Raw genomic sequence first — 17439 nt, 5'->3', positions numbered from 1 at the left:
GTACTTGATAAATGGTAATTAGTCTGCGCTGGTGGTAGCAGTGGTAGTGATGGTGTCGGAGGAGGGCAGTAATGATAGTGGTGCTGATGGTAATAGTGAAGGTGGTGGTGAAGGTAGTGATAGTGGTAGCGATGGTGACTGATTATAGTGATGGTGATGGTAATGATGATGGTGGTGGCAATGGTGATGATGGTGTTGGTGGTAGTGGTGACGGTGATGGTGGTGGTAATAGCGAAGATGATGGTGATGGTGATGGTGGTAGTGGTGGTGATGATGATGATGGTGATAGTGATGGTGGTAGTGGTGGTGATGATGATGATGGTGATAGTGATGGTGGTAGTGGTGGTGATGATGATGATGGTGATAGTGATGGTGGTAGTGGTGGTGATGATGATGATGGTGATGGTGATGGTGGTAGTGGTGGTGATGATGATGATGGTGATAGTGATGGTGGTAGTGGTGGTGATGATGATGATGGTGATGGTGATGGTGGTAGTGGTGGTGATGATGATGGTGATAGTGATGGTGGTAGTGGTGGTGATGATGATGATGGTGATGGTGATGGTGGTAGTGGTGGTGATGATGATGATGGTGATGGTGATGGTGGTAGTGGTGGTGATGATGATGATGGTGATGGTGATGGTGGTAGTGGTGGTGATGATGATGATGGTGATAGTGATAGTGGTAGTGGTGGTGATGATGATGATGGTGATGGTGATGGTGGTAGTGGTGATGATGATGATGGTGATGGTGATGGTGGTAGTGGTGGTGATGATGATGATGGTGATGGTGATGGTGGTAGTGGTGGTGATGATGATGATGGTGATGGTGATGGTGGTAGTGGTGGTGATGATGATGATGGTGATAGTGATAGTGGTAGTCATGATGGTAGTAGTGGTGGTGGTGATGGTGATAGTGATGATGGTGATGGTGGTATTGATGGTGATGGTGGTGATGATGCTGGTAGTTGTGATGTTATTGCTGAAGATAATGATGGTGGAGGTTGCAGTGGTTGTGATGATAATAATCATGAAAATGATGACACTACCAAGGAGCTTAGCATCTGTATAGACAGACAACGAGCTTACTGTAATAAAGAGTAAATTCAAAACCCTATAGGTGTTTTTTCTGAATGAACAAAGAGTTCCCCTAAACCAGGTAGATCAGTTGAGAAGAAAAATTAAAAATTTGAAGACACAAAAAGATTCCTATGGTCTAAATAGGAAAGTCTGAAAGACTAGAAAAGAAAGAAAAATAAGACAGAAGATTGCCAAAAATGAGTTCTTGGCAGGGGCCGGGGGCGGTGATAATGAAGTTCATTTGCTGTTACTCCATCTTCTCCATGCTGAAGGATGTGCAGAACCTCCATCATCTGCAACCCCCGAGACCCAAACTCTGTATTTTTGGAGATGTCTTTTGAAAATAGTCATAAAATAGCTAAGTTGCTCTCCTGTTCAGGGTGATAACTAAAGTAAAAATGCATAGCCCTGTGTTTGAAAGTGTTGTCTTGTAAAAGGAAATCTTTTATGATCTTTGGTCTCCAAAGATTATTTCTGTGCTCTGGATAATCAAACCCACACTCTTAAAAGTTTGCTGATCTGGCTGTCTTATTTGTTGCCCTGGAACAAAAATGTTTCACTGAACATCTCTGTATTCCTAAAAGACTCAAATGCCTATAAAATATCATTGTCAAACAGATGAGAGACATTGGCACTTTGCTCTTCAATATGTGAGAAGGCAAAATAAATTCCAAGTCATCTTTGGATTCTTAATTTATGCAAGAAGTCTCAGAAACTTTGACTATTTTGATTCTCAAGAGCTCTAGTGGTTATGTCATATTTGGAACCATGAGTTTAATTCATCAAGAATATTAAAATTTTGTGTTCACAGCAATGATGTTAAAGCCATTTCAATTTATTACATCAAGCTGATGCCATTTTTGTTTATCAAACCTCTTTTTTCATAATTTCTTACCAGAATCTAAAATATGGATAAGACACTTTAATGCTGTGGTAGATGAATCCATCAAAATTCAGCTTGGTGCACACTGAGATTTTTTAGACTATATCTCCCTGATTTGCCTGATTTCTTTTCTCTGGTATCTATATTCTGAACTGAATAAAAGTGGTTTCATACATTTAAAACATTAGAATTTTATGTAAAACAAGAACAAATGGCAAACAAATTCAATCAAGAATCCAAAACAGAGAAACTGGACTTACAGGTTGCCCTCTTGGTCCTTGTCGACCCTGTGGGCCTCTTTGTCCTGCAACACCAATCTCTCCCTTTTATTATAAAGAGAAAATATCTAATTAATTTTCTTCTATGAGATTATGCAATTTTGTGTCATTTTCCTTAGAGATTTTAGAGTCACTGCTTTCAAGTTTTGGTAGCATGCCATACAGCCTAAGGTAAATACTTTTCTCTAGGCTTTGTTAAATATGGATGGCTAACAAACATAGTAACAATTGTGGTACCGAAAATTAGCAGCACCAGGTATGTAACATCAATTACAGAATTTTATATTACTATGCCTTTTTCTAAATTTGGATATGCACATTTATATTTGTGGTGAATCCATGTGTATATCTATCTGTCAATACATCTTTGTCTACTTATACATGTGATTCATTTTTCTATATGTTCATCTATATGTCTTGCCTTCAGTCAATAGCATCACCAGCCATATCAGAAATGTATGCTGGAAGTGATAAGTAAAGATTTGTTTAAGAAAACCCAAGGGGTTCTCTCAAGCTACAATCAAGAAAGAGCGTGTTATCTGACATTTACCTTCACTCCTCTTGGTCCAGCTTTTCCTTTTGAACCATTTGTCCCTGGAGGCCCAGGATTCCCCTGCAACAAGACCGTGGTCAAAATCACCACCAGGGCCACAAAGTTTACTGTCTGTCTCTCTTGTTATTATTGAAATAGTCTGTAACTGGTAATATGCTCATGAATCACCTTAGAGATGGGAGTTTAACCTTTAATATTTAATACAATTAATTCTATCCTCCAACATATAAAATGCATAATATACACACTTACACTATGGGCTGGGGAGGTTAGGATAGGGGAGCGGGAGGCCACATCTACCACATACTGAGAATTGAAGGAATCATTTCTATGCTACAGGGGGAAACATTATTTGATTAAGAGATCAGGAAAAAAAAAACCTAGACTTTCACCTGCTCCAAACTGAAGATATTTTCAACTGAGATTGACAATAATATAATCAGTTATAAGGCTAGATTTTTTTTCCTGATCAAGGCAGAAAAATAGCAGAACTATTGCTTTGGCCATCTTTGAGCTGCTATTTTCAGTTTCCTGATGGAGACTCATTCCTGACTCTAATCACGCTGCTCATGTTTCTAAGCCATCTCAAATGCTCATTTCCGCAGGAAGCCACTCTAATCATCCATCTCAATCTATCTGAGCATCCTATGAACCATCAAGATATTAGCTGGGGAGTAAAGCACGCGCTAGAAAGAACCAAGTTGGAAGTCAGTTCAGACACTTACTATCTGGATGACAAATCATTTAATTCCCCTTAGCCTCAGTTTCCTTATCTATAAAATTGGTATAGTAATGCTTCCTTACATATTTGTGAGGAGCAGATTAGTTATTTATAATTTTATATGGTACTATTATTTCACCTTTTACTATAGCTAAGTATGAACTTGTATTACATACCCTCGAGGTTTAAACCCATATCTCATTGGTCACTATATTCCCACAACTTACCTAGAGTAGAAGAAGATACATAGCAGATGATCAATATCTACTGCATCAAATCAGCTTTTCCAGAAATTCCTGATATCCCCATATCCCAGAACGAACAGTGTGGCTTTATGTTATTTATCCAGGAACACTCAGGGGTATGAATCAGCCAGTGTTAATGAGTAGCTGCATTGTAGCTGTTTTACAAACCTACCTGAGCACCCACTAATCCTTTTTGTCCAGAAGTTCCTGGTGGTCCTTGCCTTCCTCTTGGTCCCTGATCCAAAGATGACATTAAAATGCAATCAATTTTTAAAGAGTCATTTATATTCCATGTAACCACAAAATCACCTTGGATGCCAATGGAAGCACAAATTAAGGTTCCCTGACCCATCACTATCTCATTTATCAAACTTTAATCAGGGAGCATCTGCACTCTGAAGCACCCCAGAACACTCACTTCAAACTCAACGCCATCTGAAGCAGAGGGTGTGAGTCCTCAGCATCTCTATTTTTAGCAATCTCTCCGGGTGAATCTGATGAGTACTAAAGTTTGAGAATATTGCTTTTATATTTGAATTCACTCAACTAATTTTAAATCCTAAAGGGGTGATGAGAGTGCAGCGAGGCTATTGATCTCCATTGAAGAATGAACCTTTTCCTTATACACACGAGGGTTAAGGACAAGAGATTGTGTTTTCGATTTGATCAAGAGCCAAGGGTGCATTTAAGTAGCTTAATCTCACTGACTACACTGCTGGGGATTTGCTCATTTTCTCTCCAATCTATTTTACTTTGCTGATTTTTGACACTTTAATATTTTTCCAGCTTTTCTGAGAAACACTTTCATATTAGAAGTATCGATTGACCATGGCTTCTACTCTCCTAGGTGAGGTATTGACAATCATCTATTAAAATAGACCATCACGCTCGCATCCCAGCAGGAAAGTGAGAATTAAGGAGAGGTTTTATTGATTATCTTGCTCATGGTTTCCAGCATGACTTGCTTCACTTCCAATCAGCTGTGTAATGAAGTGGGTATAGACAGGAAAGCAGGGACACAATAGTGGTGGAGGGTCCTGAGCCAGTCATCAAAAAGAAAAGGGAAAAATATACATCTTTTATTTGCTTTCCCTTCAGTTCAGATACTATTTTCCATCATAAAATAAGTATAATCTCTAATTACACGTTGACTATCGTTTTTTTTTCTTAGTTCCTTTAGCAAGTCTAAGAGCAGCAGATACCTTCTGAAATTATCATCTGACACTCATAGGATTTTTAATTATGGAGAATGATTTGATATATTAGTAAAATTTGTTGTTCCAAAGTTCTTCAAGTTGAGTATACTTAAAAACAATTTGTTTTTTAAAATAAATACATATAATGTGCTCCAGAAGGGCTATAGAATGACAGATTTGGGTTATGCTTAGATGATGCCAAAAGAACAGGTTGAAAGTTTAAATTTCCAGTTATCATTTGATAACCTAACAAAACCCCACTGGATGAACTTCTTGAGGGCAGGACCCTTGCCTTAATGGTATGAATGTCCCAGTTCTATTAGCAGTTCCCTGTGCATAATAGATACTCTGTAAACACTTTACTGATTTTTTCCTACCAAATTGAATGATGGGGTCTCACTCTGTTGCCCAGGCTGGAGTGCCATGGCACCATCATAGCTCACTGCATCCTTGAACTCCTGGGCTCAAAGTGACCCTCCTGCCTCAGCCTCCCAAGTAGCTGGGATGAAAGATGCACACCACTATGCCAAGATGTGAATACAATTTTAGTAAATTAAATCATATTTGAATACACAGCTTCAGAGGCAGTAATCAAGAGCACTGATTTTGTAACTATACTGCCTGAGTTTGAATCCCAGCTTTACCACTCACTAGCTGTGTGACCTTTGCCAATTTACCTAACTTCTCCATTCCCTCTTTATTTTTCTCCTGTAAAGTGAGGATAATAACCTCCCTCCCATTGAAGAATTAAATTAGTTAATACAAGTGCTTTAGACAGTGTCTAGAACATAGAGGTCAATAAATATTAGCTATTGTGGTTTAATCTTTTCAGAAAAGGGACTCTACAATTTTCTTTGGGAGGCCCTGGAAAGGATGCATCCGAAGCCATTCTGATTTATGTTAAATTATTATCAAACAATGAAGTTAAAATTTCAAACAAATATCCTTCAGCACTAAAACGAAGCTCCCAGATACAACCTGTGAGCCTGGATACCCAAGCTCTCCTTGGTAACCCTGTTCACCGGATTCTCCAGGCACACCCTGTCAAAATGAATAAAACTTATAGTGAGTTCACCAGCCATCTTTAGTGTTCTTATTGAAAGCAGCTTTTCCTGCAATATATCACTTGAAACCACAAGAGAAAGACTCAAACAAGATTTGACTGGTTGTGATCAATCCTCTTAGGAGATGAAGTTGAAGAGGAAATGTGGGTATTTACACTTATCTTGGGAAAAGGCAAGACCAGATTCTTAGGGCCTTTCCCAGTCTTTGCACATCTCCTTCCAATGTCTCAGCTAGTGATGGGAGCAAAAATACTTTGTTTAAATAACCCAAACTCTTATTTTGTGTAATAACTGGTTCCTAAACAGTCCTTCCTTTTAAGGCATACAGACTAAACATTCAAGGGCATTAAGGTCTTTTATTTCATACAAGGAAACTCAGAATGTTGATCACAGCAATAAACATGACACTCTGAGAAAGGCACAAAAAGTGCTTGGGAAAATAACAGGAAAGTGGCTTTAAAACCCTACAGACCTTGATAGCAAGAAGCTAGCTCTCTAGGCAAAGGATGAGTTGTTAAAATGATTCATTCTATAATGGATTTAATTTATCCCACAAATTAATATTTTCATTTTGCAGAGAAGATATGTTTTCCAAGATTGAGGATAACATCCATTTTGTGAATTGTTCTGCCTTCTTTTTCATGTTGCTCACATGTTGACTAGATTATTAATTATTCATAGATATGCAAAGAGCAAAAACTTCAAAGTCAGAATTTAATCAATATGTGGATCAATTACTCGTGCTTCATCAGTTTTTGAAACTATTCAGTACTTCTATTAATCATTCCTGTTATGTTATTCTGCTCTTTAAGAGTTGATTTCTAGATTTATAAATATGAACCAAATTTTAAAAGGAATACAGCTAGAAATTTTGAACCAGGTTATGAAATGTGGTCTAATTTGCATATCACATTAGTGATATTCATAGTGCAACATTTATAAAAACAATGTGGCTATATATAGCAATGTTCAGACTCTATCATAACTCTACGCTTATACATTTATATTAAGAAAATAATATGAGTGGAGCAAAAGTGAAAACAAAACAAAAAACCTGTAATACACATCACTGACATTCTTCACGTCAATTACCACGATACCCAACAAAACAGAAATTACCTAAATGTTCAACATAAGAAAGATTAGTAAATCACGGTACTTCAATAGAGTAAAACATAATGTTCTAAAATGATAATAGGGAGATTTGGAAACAGGAAAAAGCAGAATATAAAATGTTATGTACATTATAATAATCCTTTATTTTTTATACAAGAGAACAGAAAAACATGAAAATACTTGCAGAGGGGTGGTGGGTTTATGTACCTTTAAAAAAATTAATAATATTCTCAATTTTATCATAAACAGCAAATTTAAAATCTTGCCTTATTGCCAAAAAAGGTATGCATCAATTTGTTTGGCATAAATATAACCTTTTCCGTAAATAAAATTATATTTAGAATTCCACTTTATTACACATCTTGCAAAGGCCAGCAGATCTAATTTTGTAGATAATACTGAGCCAGATTTTCCCAAAGTCCAAGGAATGCTGTAATTTGGAGTTATGGGCCTATATGACCAGTGCTCCAACATTGAGTCAACTAGCAAACCACTGACATGGTGGATAAACACAGTTCATCCTGAAGCCTGACAATATTTGTAATTATCTCTCTTATTTTAAAAATCAACTACACTATAAGGCCATAGTCAGCAAAACAGCATGGTACTGGTATAAAAATAGGCATATAGAGCAATGAAACAGAAATAAATGAAATAAATAATAGAAATGAAAGCCCTACTCTAAGATATTAGGATATTAGCTTCTTTTCAATCTAAATGAAATGTTATAGCAGGGTGGGGAGGAGGCAGAGAACCATATAAACTTTCCCTTTTTCATGAAAAAAATCACCATGGAAACTTTCAATGAACCTCATGCAACCTCAGACAGCCCAGCCAGCACTCTCCTTGACATCAGAGAGAACAATTTAAAGAAGCCATAAAAGATAGACAAATGGGACTATATTAAACAAAAAGCTTCTGAACCGAAAAAAAAAAAAACAACAATGAGCAGAGTGAAGAGACAACCTGTTGAATGGGAGGAAATACATGCAAACTATTCACCTGACAAGAGACTAATATCTAGCATATACAACAAACAAACAATTCAATTACAAAAAAAAAGCAATCCCATTAAAAAATGGGCAAAATATCTGAACTGACATCTGTCAAAAGACATACAAATGGCCAATAGGTATATGAAAACATGTTTAACATCACTGATGATGAAAACCACAATGAGATATTATCTTATCCCAGTTAGAATAGTTTTTATCAAAAATGCAAAAAGCAGCAAATGCTAGCAAAGATGCAGAGAAAAGGGATACATATTTTTGGTAAGAATATAAGTTCGTAAAGTCATTATGGAAAACAATATAAAGATTTCCCAAAAAGTTAAAAATAGAACTACCATATGATCCACAAATCCCACTAATGGGCATTTACCCAAAGAAAAGAAAGTCAGTATATCAAAGGGTTACCTGCATCCCGTGCTTATTGCAGCACTATTCACAATAGCAAATATGTGGAATCAACCTAAGTTTCCACCAACAGATGAGCAGATAAAGAAAATGTGATACATATACACAGTGAAATAAAAGTCAGCCATAAAGGAGAATGAAATCCTGTTATTGGCAGCAACATGGATGGAACTAAAAGTCATTATACTGAATGGAATAAGTCAGGCATAGAAAGACAAATATCACAAGTTCTGTCTCACATGTGGGAGCTAAAAAAGTTGATCTCATGAGGTAGAGAGTAGAATGATAGTTATCAGAGGCTGAGAAGGGGGATTGAGGATAGGGAGAATGAAAAGAGGTTGGTTAATACATAAAACATGGAGTCACATAGAAGGAATAAGTTCTAGTGTTTGATAGTATAGTAGGGTGACTATAGTTAACAACAATATATTGTACATTTCAAAATAGCTAGAAGAGAATATTTGAAATGTTTCTAATATGAATAAATAATAAATGTTTGAGGTGATAGATATCCTAAATACCCTGGTGTGATCATTATATGTTCTATGTATGTATCAAAATATCACATGTACCCCATAAATATGTGCAGATATTCTGTATCAATAATAACAGTAGTCATATGTGTGGAACAAAGAGCAACTCTTTCCAGAAAGCACTGACCTTTAATCCTGGCAGACCTCGCCTTCCTATTGTCCCCTAAGAAAAATGGAAAGCAGAGACCTTAGAGAAGGATATAAACCAATTTTCACCCCAGCCTACCATCCTCTTCCACAAATGCAAGGGAAATACATCCCTCCAGCTGTTAACACCTACCCAAGGGCCGACATTTCCAGTTTCTCCCTGAGGTCCATCAACATTAGAACTTCCCTGAAAAGTAAGAAATAAAGGGAAGATCAGAAACAAACAACAACAAATGCTAGCAAAACTTTTTGTCCAATACAGAAGCCACTAGGTAGATGTAGCACTTAAATTTGCACCAAATTAAATTAAAGATGTAGTTTCTTTGTTATGCTGACCACATTCCAAGTGTTCCATAATTCCATATGGCTAGTGGCTACCACATCGGACGGCACAGACACAGGATATTTCCATGATCTCAGAATGTTCTGTTGGTCAGTGCTCCTCAAGAAGCAAATGGCATTAAATGCTGATGTTTCAAAATATCAGTGTTGTAGGCTTCTTTCCCCAGAGATTGTTCCTTTGATGACTCCTTACAGTTCACCATGCTGGGAACACAGCCATGCTTAATATTTGAAAATATTGGCACTTCTCTTTCTACCTGTATCATTTAGGGTCCTGAGTGGTAGATAGAAACAGAAGGTAGAAAAGTGTCTCTCTGAAGACATGGGTGATCAATATATACAGATGCTGACAGAGAGAGAAAGAGGTTATAGAGTCACAGTGAGGAAAGATTCTAGTGTTCTCATTTCTTTGGGGTCAGAAGTGGAAAAATGAGTATTGTCCAGAGAAAAAAAAATGAGTCTATCTTTTAAGAAAAATGGAAACCATGTGGGATCCCAAGTAGGGGTACTTCAGATAATTATTTCATAAAGTTACATGCTAACTCAATAGGAATACATAAATAGGGAAAGAATGTGAAATAACAGAAACAAAAACGTTTTGTGCAAAGCTGTTCACCCACGTTATTCATAATAGATTAAATTCTGAAACAATTTAAACATCCCACAATATGAGGGAAGTGTTGATCAAATTATGGTAGAAACGCTTATTGAAATAGAATACAACAATTAAAAACTATGTTTTTCAGAAGTTTTTAAAGTACATAAAACTTTGTGCTATAATACCAAAAGTATTTAGCCTGAATCTATTTATGGGAAAACAATCATACAAATCCTAATTGAGGGGTGTTTAGCAAAATAACTGGTGTACAGTGTCAGTGTCATGTAAACAAATAACTGAGCAAATGTGATGAAAGGGCACTGACGACACAGGACAACTAAAGGCACCGCATAGTCCTCAGCTGGATCCTGGAACAACAGCAGCAGCCACAGAGGACGTTATTGGGGTGTTACGGACTCAAGGTTTGTGTTCCCCCCAAAATTCATATGTTGAAATCCTAACCCCCAATGTGATGGTATGACGAGGTGGGGCCTTTGGAAGGTTATTAGGCCATGAGGGGGGGACCCTCATGGTGGGGTTAGTGTCCTTATAAAAGAGGCTTGAAGGAACACTATAGCTCTCCTTCTGCCATGTGAGGTTGCAGCCAAGAAGATGGCTATGAACCAGGAAGCAGTCCCTCACCAAACACTGAATCTTCCAGGACCTTGATTTCAGACTTCCCAGCTTCCAGGACTATGAGAAATAAATGTTTGTTATTTAGGCCACCCACTCTATTAATTCTGTTACAGTAGCCCAAACTGCCTAAGACATGGGGCAAGTGGGAAAATTTGAATATGGACTGTGTATTAGAAAATAATATTGGCCCGGCACGGTGGCTCACGCCTGTAATCCCAGCACTTTGGGAGGCTGAGGCGGGCGGATCACTTGAGGTCAGGAGTTCGAGACCAGCCTGGCTAATATGGTGAAACCCCGTCTGTACTAAAAATACAAAAATTAGCCAGTGTGGTGGTGGGAGCCTGTAATCCCAGCTGCTCTCAGCAGAAGAATCGCTGAACCCAGGAGGCGGAAGTTACAGTGAGCCATTGCACTCCAGCCTGGGCGTCACAGTGAGACTCCATCTCAAAAAAAAAGAAAAGAAGAAAGAAAGAAAAGAATATTGTATAAATATTGAATTTCATGAGGATGATGATTATATTATGTTTATATAGAAGAATATCCTTTTTTTTAACATATACTTGTTGAATATTTAGAGGCAAAGTGTCATGAGGCCTTTAATTAATCCTCAATTAGCTCAGCTACACACACACAGACCCCTAAGTATTTGTATAAAGAGATATAAAGCAAATATGGCTAAAGGATAAAAATTGGTGTTTAGACTTACAACTACATTTTTCTGTAGATTTGAAATTTTTCAGAATGATAAAAAGTAACAGGTTCATCATGGACTATTTCAACAATACAGAGAAATTAAGGTAAAGAAACACTAGGGGCTGGCATGTTGCTGCTACAAACAAGTTGGTTTTTCTCTGTCCTTTCACTTCCTTTCTTTCTTCCCTCCCTCCCCGTCCTTCCTTTCTTCCTTTCTACATTCCTTCTTTCTTACTTCTATTCCTTCCTTCTTATCTCTCTTTCTTTATTCCATACAAGGGAGTAGATACAGGCTGGCAACTCCACAGCCTCCACCATAAGTGAGCTGAAGGACAAACCCAGTTCTACCAAATTCTGAAAAAAAGTGTAACCCACTCCTTCTGAAGGAACTGAGGGTGCTGACAATGGACACTGTGTCCCATGTAAACTGCACGCACTCTCAGCCACAAAAGAGAACTAAATTATGTCCTTTGCAGCAACATGGATGCAGCTGGAGGCCATTATCCTAAATGAACTAATGCAAAAATAGAAAAGCAAATACCACATGTTCTCACTTATAAGTGGGAGTTAAATCTTGGGTTCACACAGACATAAAGATGGGAACAATAGACACACGGGACTCTGAAAGGGGAGGGAGGAATGGGGCAAGGAGTGAAAAACTTCCTGTTGGGTACTATGTTTACTACTTGGGTGACGGAAGCCCAAACCTCAGTACCATGCAATATACCCTTGTAACAAACCTGTACATTATCCCCTGAATCTAAAATAAAAATCGAAATTAATAAAAAAGAAATACACAGTTTTGGCAATATAGAAATATTCTACAAATTTGGACTCACGTTAAATACAGGGTTGTAACCTGCTTTTTTCACTTGATATTACATCATGGATGTTTTCCATATCATGAAATCATCTTCTACATTATGTTTCATGGCCTAATACTATTCCACTGTGTGGAAGAGCATTGTTTACATAAATAATCCTTTATTATTAGATATTTAAATATTTTCAATGTTTGACTACCTTAAAAATCACTGCAATGACCATCCTTGGAGCTAAATCTTTGTGTTGCACCATGATTAGCTTCCAGATAAATTTCTAGGACTAGAAAGGGTAGATCAAATGACATACACATCCTTTTATTTTTATTATTTTTATTTTTTTAATTTTTATTTTTTTTTTGAGACAGAGTCTCGCTCTGTCGCCCAGGCTGGAGTGCAGTGGCGTGATCTCTGCTCACTGCAAGCTCCGCCTCCCGGGTTCATGCCATTCTCCTGCCTCAGCCTCCCGAGTAGCTGGGACTATGGGTGCCCGCCACCACGCCTGGCTAATTTTTTTGTATTTTTAGTAGAGATGGGGTTTCACCATGTTAGCCAGGATGGTCTCGATCTCCTGACCTCGTGATCTGCCTGCTTTGGCCTCCCAAAGTGCTGGGATTACAGGTGTGAGCCACAATGCCCGGCCGACATACACATCTTAAAGCTGTGGCAGACTCAGTTGGTGGCCTACAAAACAGGCCCTCCCTTCCTCTGTGCTAAGAAAATCTGGTCTTTTTAGTTTTGTTTGGAGCAACAACATACCCGGCTCCAAGGGATGAATTATGACAGGCCTAAACCAACTGTGATGATCCCATTTCCTTTTGTTAGAAACTTGCTTTCTCTGGATCTCTTGAAATGCGGCAAGGGCTGTTGGGGAGCACAGGGCCTATTTTAGCTAATGAGCTATAAAGAGAATATTGCTGGGAGTAATTTGATGAAAAGAAAGCCCCTTTTTTCCTGACATTTTATGTAAAGGTGAAGACAAAAAAACACTTGGAGCTGCTAAACCTAGGGACCAAAAGCTGACACGTTGAGGATGGTAGTGTGGGAAGAAAGGCGTTGGGTCCCTGACGACATCACTGAGGCTCGATGGGACCATAAACTGATGTGCCAAAGTTTTCATCACCTATCCCTGGGTTGTAAAACACATTTATTAGCTAAACACTGCTAGTCAGGCTTTCTGTCATTGGTATATTTAAAAACATTACAAAAAAAAAAAACAGTAATCCTAACTGATGACTGATGTGCATTGCCTATTGCCTCCCAAAAAGGTTGTATTGACTTTCATTCTCCCCAGAAGTGTTACTTTCTCACTTCTGACTGGTATGATTGGTTCTCCATGCTTTCTCCAATATTAGGTATATAATAAAATTATTCTGCTTGGTCAGAAAGACTGCTTCATCAGGAAACCCTCTCCAGATTGCAACATTTAATCCACTCTTTGGTTCATGTCAGAAAGGAGCCGTTGCCCCCTAGAGAGCTATCTCCCAACAGCACTTAACAGGCTAGAACAGGGGTGTCCAATCTTTTGGCTTCTCTGGGCCACATTGGAGGAAGAAGAATTATCTTCGGCCACACATAAAATACACTAACACTAACAATAGCTGATGAGCTTAAAAAAAAAAAAAAGAAAGAAAAGAAAAAGAAGAGAAGAGAAAAAAATCTCATAATGTTTTAGGAAAGTTTACGAATTGTGTTGGGCTGCATTCAAAGCCATCCTGGGCCACATACTGCCCGTGGGCAGTGAGTTGGATAAGCTCGGGCTAGAATGTCAGCATCTACCAGCTGCAGGGTAATATAGCTGGTGGGAGTGATTTCTGTTATCTAAGTCTATTCAAAGGATATTTAGTTACCACCGTTTTTTGGCCTAGCATGGGAGCAGAAACCATGGGGAACACAAATGGAATATGTCACAGCACTGCCCCAGAGGGTTACAATTTTTGTTTGCACGTACAATTTAGGGATCTGGTGCTCAAGGTTAACCCTTGGCTAAACTCAGTGATGGAAACCTCAGAAAGCTGTGAACATGCGGCTCTTGCTGTGTCTGCGGTGCTCTGATGTACACAGCGCTGGACAGTTTGTCTACAGGCCTATGTTCCTTCCCAGCAGTAAAACCTCGAGCAAATAAGAGAACCAGTCTGAATAGACAGATCAAGATCTTTCTTCTCACAAGAACCACAACTCATGGAAGCTTTGAAATGGTTTCTCTATCTTCCTTCCCTCCTTCCAGATGAGGAAACCGGGGCCCACATGGGTTAAGGGTTGCTGTCCTGCTGCTCCCTTAGCTCAATTCCATAGCCGATTGAGTGGCTATTCACAGGGCTCTCTGATGTTAACTCACCACAGGACACCCTCTTAATTGGGTTTGTCCAAAACAACTGCAATTAACAACAGGATGAGATTCTTGCAGCAAGTCATACTGGTTTTCTCACACAGCAACACAATAATTATCTTGTTACAAACTGTATTTAACTCAGGATCTAGACATATATAAAAGGAATGCAAACTAGCTAGAGAAGAGAGCCAATGTCCTATAGTTTTGTCAAAGGATGAAAAACTGGAGTTCAAAGTAATAGAGGTTCCTCTCTAGCTGCAAACCTTTCTCTATGCAGACCTCATGCCTGGAAATTAGGAAAGATATGAGGACTGCAGCACTTGAGTTATTTTAGTCATTTTTCAGAATCATACATTTTAATGTCTGGGACATGAAAATCTAAAAATGGCTGCCAAGAAGTTAACATCGATCAAAGTTAACAAGTCTTTTTGCTTCTGTGATGCCTTCTATCACAATGCTTCTAGTTTTCAGAACTAGGCAAGGATTTCACCTTAAAAAATGGCTAATACCCAGTTCACATCAATCAGCACTGGCTGTGACAGAAAGCAAGCCAGCACTGTAATGACCCTGAGTACCTTTTAAATCAATACGTCATTATAAAGATAGAGAATTTAGAAACTAGAAATATCTTAGGCATTATTGAGTCTGATGATTTCATTTTGGAGATGAGGAAACCAAGGACAAAAGATGTAATGTTGTAGGAGATAGGATTCGTATAGAAAAAAACAACTATGAATTAACTATGCAAGGACGAGGATGTCAGTGGAGATTGGCATTCAGAGCTTCTATCTTCATAGACAGTGGATTCCCACAGGCTTGCTCTCTGGTTTTTTATGCTGATCCTACCAGAATGCCCAAGTCTTGTGCCCCAGTTAGCATCTGTTCCCATGTAGCCCCCCAAGGAAACAGAATATCTTACCTGACTCCCACGCCTTCCTTTTTCTCCCTTAGGGCCTTGGATATAGCTATTAGTTCCAGGATCCCCCTGAGAAAATAAAGGGTTCATTACCTCAAATGGACAGAAAAGAAAAGAAATTATAGGAAGAATTATTTAAAACAAAACAAAACAAAAAAATAAGGTACAACTAAAGTGGACCCTTTTTATTGTCTGGGCCTGCTCAAAAATCTTAGACATTTAATCCAATTAAAATTCCAACCTTTTTAAGAACTCAACTTTTCTATAAGTTTTCCCTCAAATCTCTTATTTGTTGCAATACTAAGATAGGGTGAGCAGATGCTTTATTAATGAATAATTAATTGCTCGTTGACTTTGTGTCATGAGCAAACAGTCCTCCAGTCCCTGGAATTAAAGCAGCAGAAATCCCCCAACATCACTCACAGGATCTCCCCTTAACCCAGGCTTTCCACACTCTCCAGGTTGTCCTGGCGGTCCCGTCAAGCCCTTAAATCACAAAGAAAAAATATGTCACTTTTAAAAATCACATATTGCCTAGAGAGAAGAGAACATTAAGAGGGAAAATAAGAATCAAAGGAAAAGAGCAACTTAGTACTTGAATTTTAAAGCATTCACTGCCAAGGAGGTGAGATTGAAAGGTAAAGAAGGACATACTTTTATTGGCTATCTGCCATATGCTTGGACCTAGTTGTGTGTTACCTCATTTAGCCCTCACAACTCAGGAATTCACCAATTTGCATTATACAGGACCTGAGATTCTAGGAAGTTGGGCCCAGGTCTCCCTACCATCAAATTCCTTGATCTTTCCACCCCTTGGTGGTGCTCCACACAGAAACACATGTTGTTGTTGTTATTGCTTAAAAAGGGTGTGGTGGTGAGGAGGGCTTTCTCCATCATGAGCATGGGCAGCAGTGGTAGAGCAAGATCTCATGAAAAAGAGAAAGGAGAGAACAATGTTTCCAGAGCTCCTGACTACGGCAGATAGGAAACCAGAGAGGTGAAGAAACTTGCCATAGGACTATGACATGATAAGTAAATGATGCTTCTCTTAAACCCTGCCATGATCTGTGCCATTCCTGTGTAGTAGCACCCACAGAGCCATGAACTGGGGAGAGGCTCCACCACAGGTGCCTTCCTCAGATGACATCACATGCCTGGAGCTGGAGGGTGTGCATGATTAACAGATGGGATCACTGTTCTAGCTTTCACACACAAAGGAAATAAAATGTTCTCTAGACTCCAAAAGAAGCCACCTCATAATCTTACTTGAGATGCCTCCTTATCTCTTTCCTGGCCTAATATAATGGTAAAAGGGGGCTAGATAACTCTAGGTTCCAATCCTGCTATTTAATTTCCTACACTGGTAAATTTCTTTGACTTTTCTAAGACTCCATTTTCTCATTTGTGAAACAGATATGCCTAACTTATAGAAACAGTGTAGGGATTAAATAGAAGAATAAATTCAAGTGTTTAGGCATATGGTTCCTATTATGATTCACCCTACTTCTAGACCCTCCTTTATCTGACCCAGTCACTGGACTTTCAGAGTAATCTTCCAAACCTACATCTTCCAACATGTGTCTTCCTTGCCTATAAACCTTCAATAGCCCTTGATTACTCAGCAGAAACAAAACTCCCAAACATAGCTTTAAATTGACTCCAAATTGCCCTTTCAGGCTTTCTCCCCACTCTTTATACTTTTTATTTTATGCTCCACTCCTATGAAATTACAATCCTTATTTTTCCAGACCTATCCTGATTTCTTCTAATTCTAACCTTTTCCTTGAGCCTTTTTCTTAAGCTAGAATACCCTGTGTCTCTCTCCCAGTCCCTCTCACAGAGGTCTCAGTGAAAAATGTCTTGATTTC

The 17439-nt window shown here is 38.5% G+C and overlaps 1 protein-coding gene across 1 annotated transcript in view; it reads right to left on the bottom strand.

Annotated features, from left to right (window-relative positions):
- LOC100461955 (collagen alpha-4(VI) chain-like) overlaps positions 1 to 17439 on the bottom strand; it is an 89528-nt gene that overhangs the window by 32637 nt on the left and 39452 nt on the right. The window contains exons 17-24 of the mRNA XM_054552577.2: positions 15995 to 16057; positions 15575 to 15640; positions 9367 to 9420; positions 9214 to 9249; positions 5934 to 5996; positions 3932 to 3994; positions 2791 to 2853; positions 2223 to 2285 (exon numbers count right to left, since the gene is read on the bottom strand). Coding sequence (XP_054408552.2) covers positions 2223 to 2285; positions 2791 to 2853; positions 3932 to 3994; positions 5934 to 5996; positions 9214 to 9249; positions 9367 to 9420; positions 15575 to 15640; positions 15995 to 16057 — 471 coding nt within the window. The remainder of the gene's footprint in view (positions 1 to 2222; positions 2286 to 2790; positions 2854 to 3931; positions 3995 to 5933; positions 5997 to 9213; positions 9250 to 9366; positions 9421 to 15574; positions 15641 to 15994; positions 16058 to 17439) is intronic.

Source organism: Pongo abelii, chromosome 2 (genome assembly GCF_028885655.2).
Source record: "Pongo abelii isolate AG06213 chromosome 2, NHGRI_mPonAbe1-v2.0_pri, whole genome shotgun sequence".
Lineage (NCBI taxonomy): Eukaryota > Metazoa > Chordata > Mammalia > Primates > Hominidae > Pongo > Pongo abelii.
The sequence above is the reverse complement of the archived record's forward strand: the minus strand, read 5'-3'. Positions and strand labels throughout refer to the sequence as shown.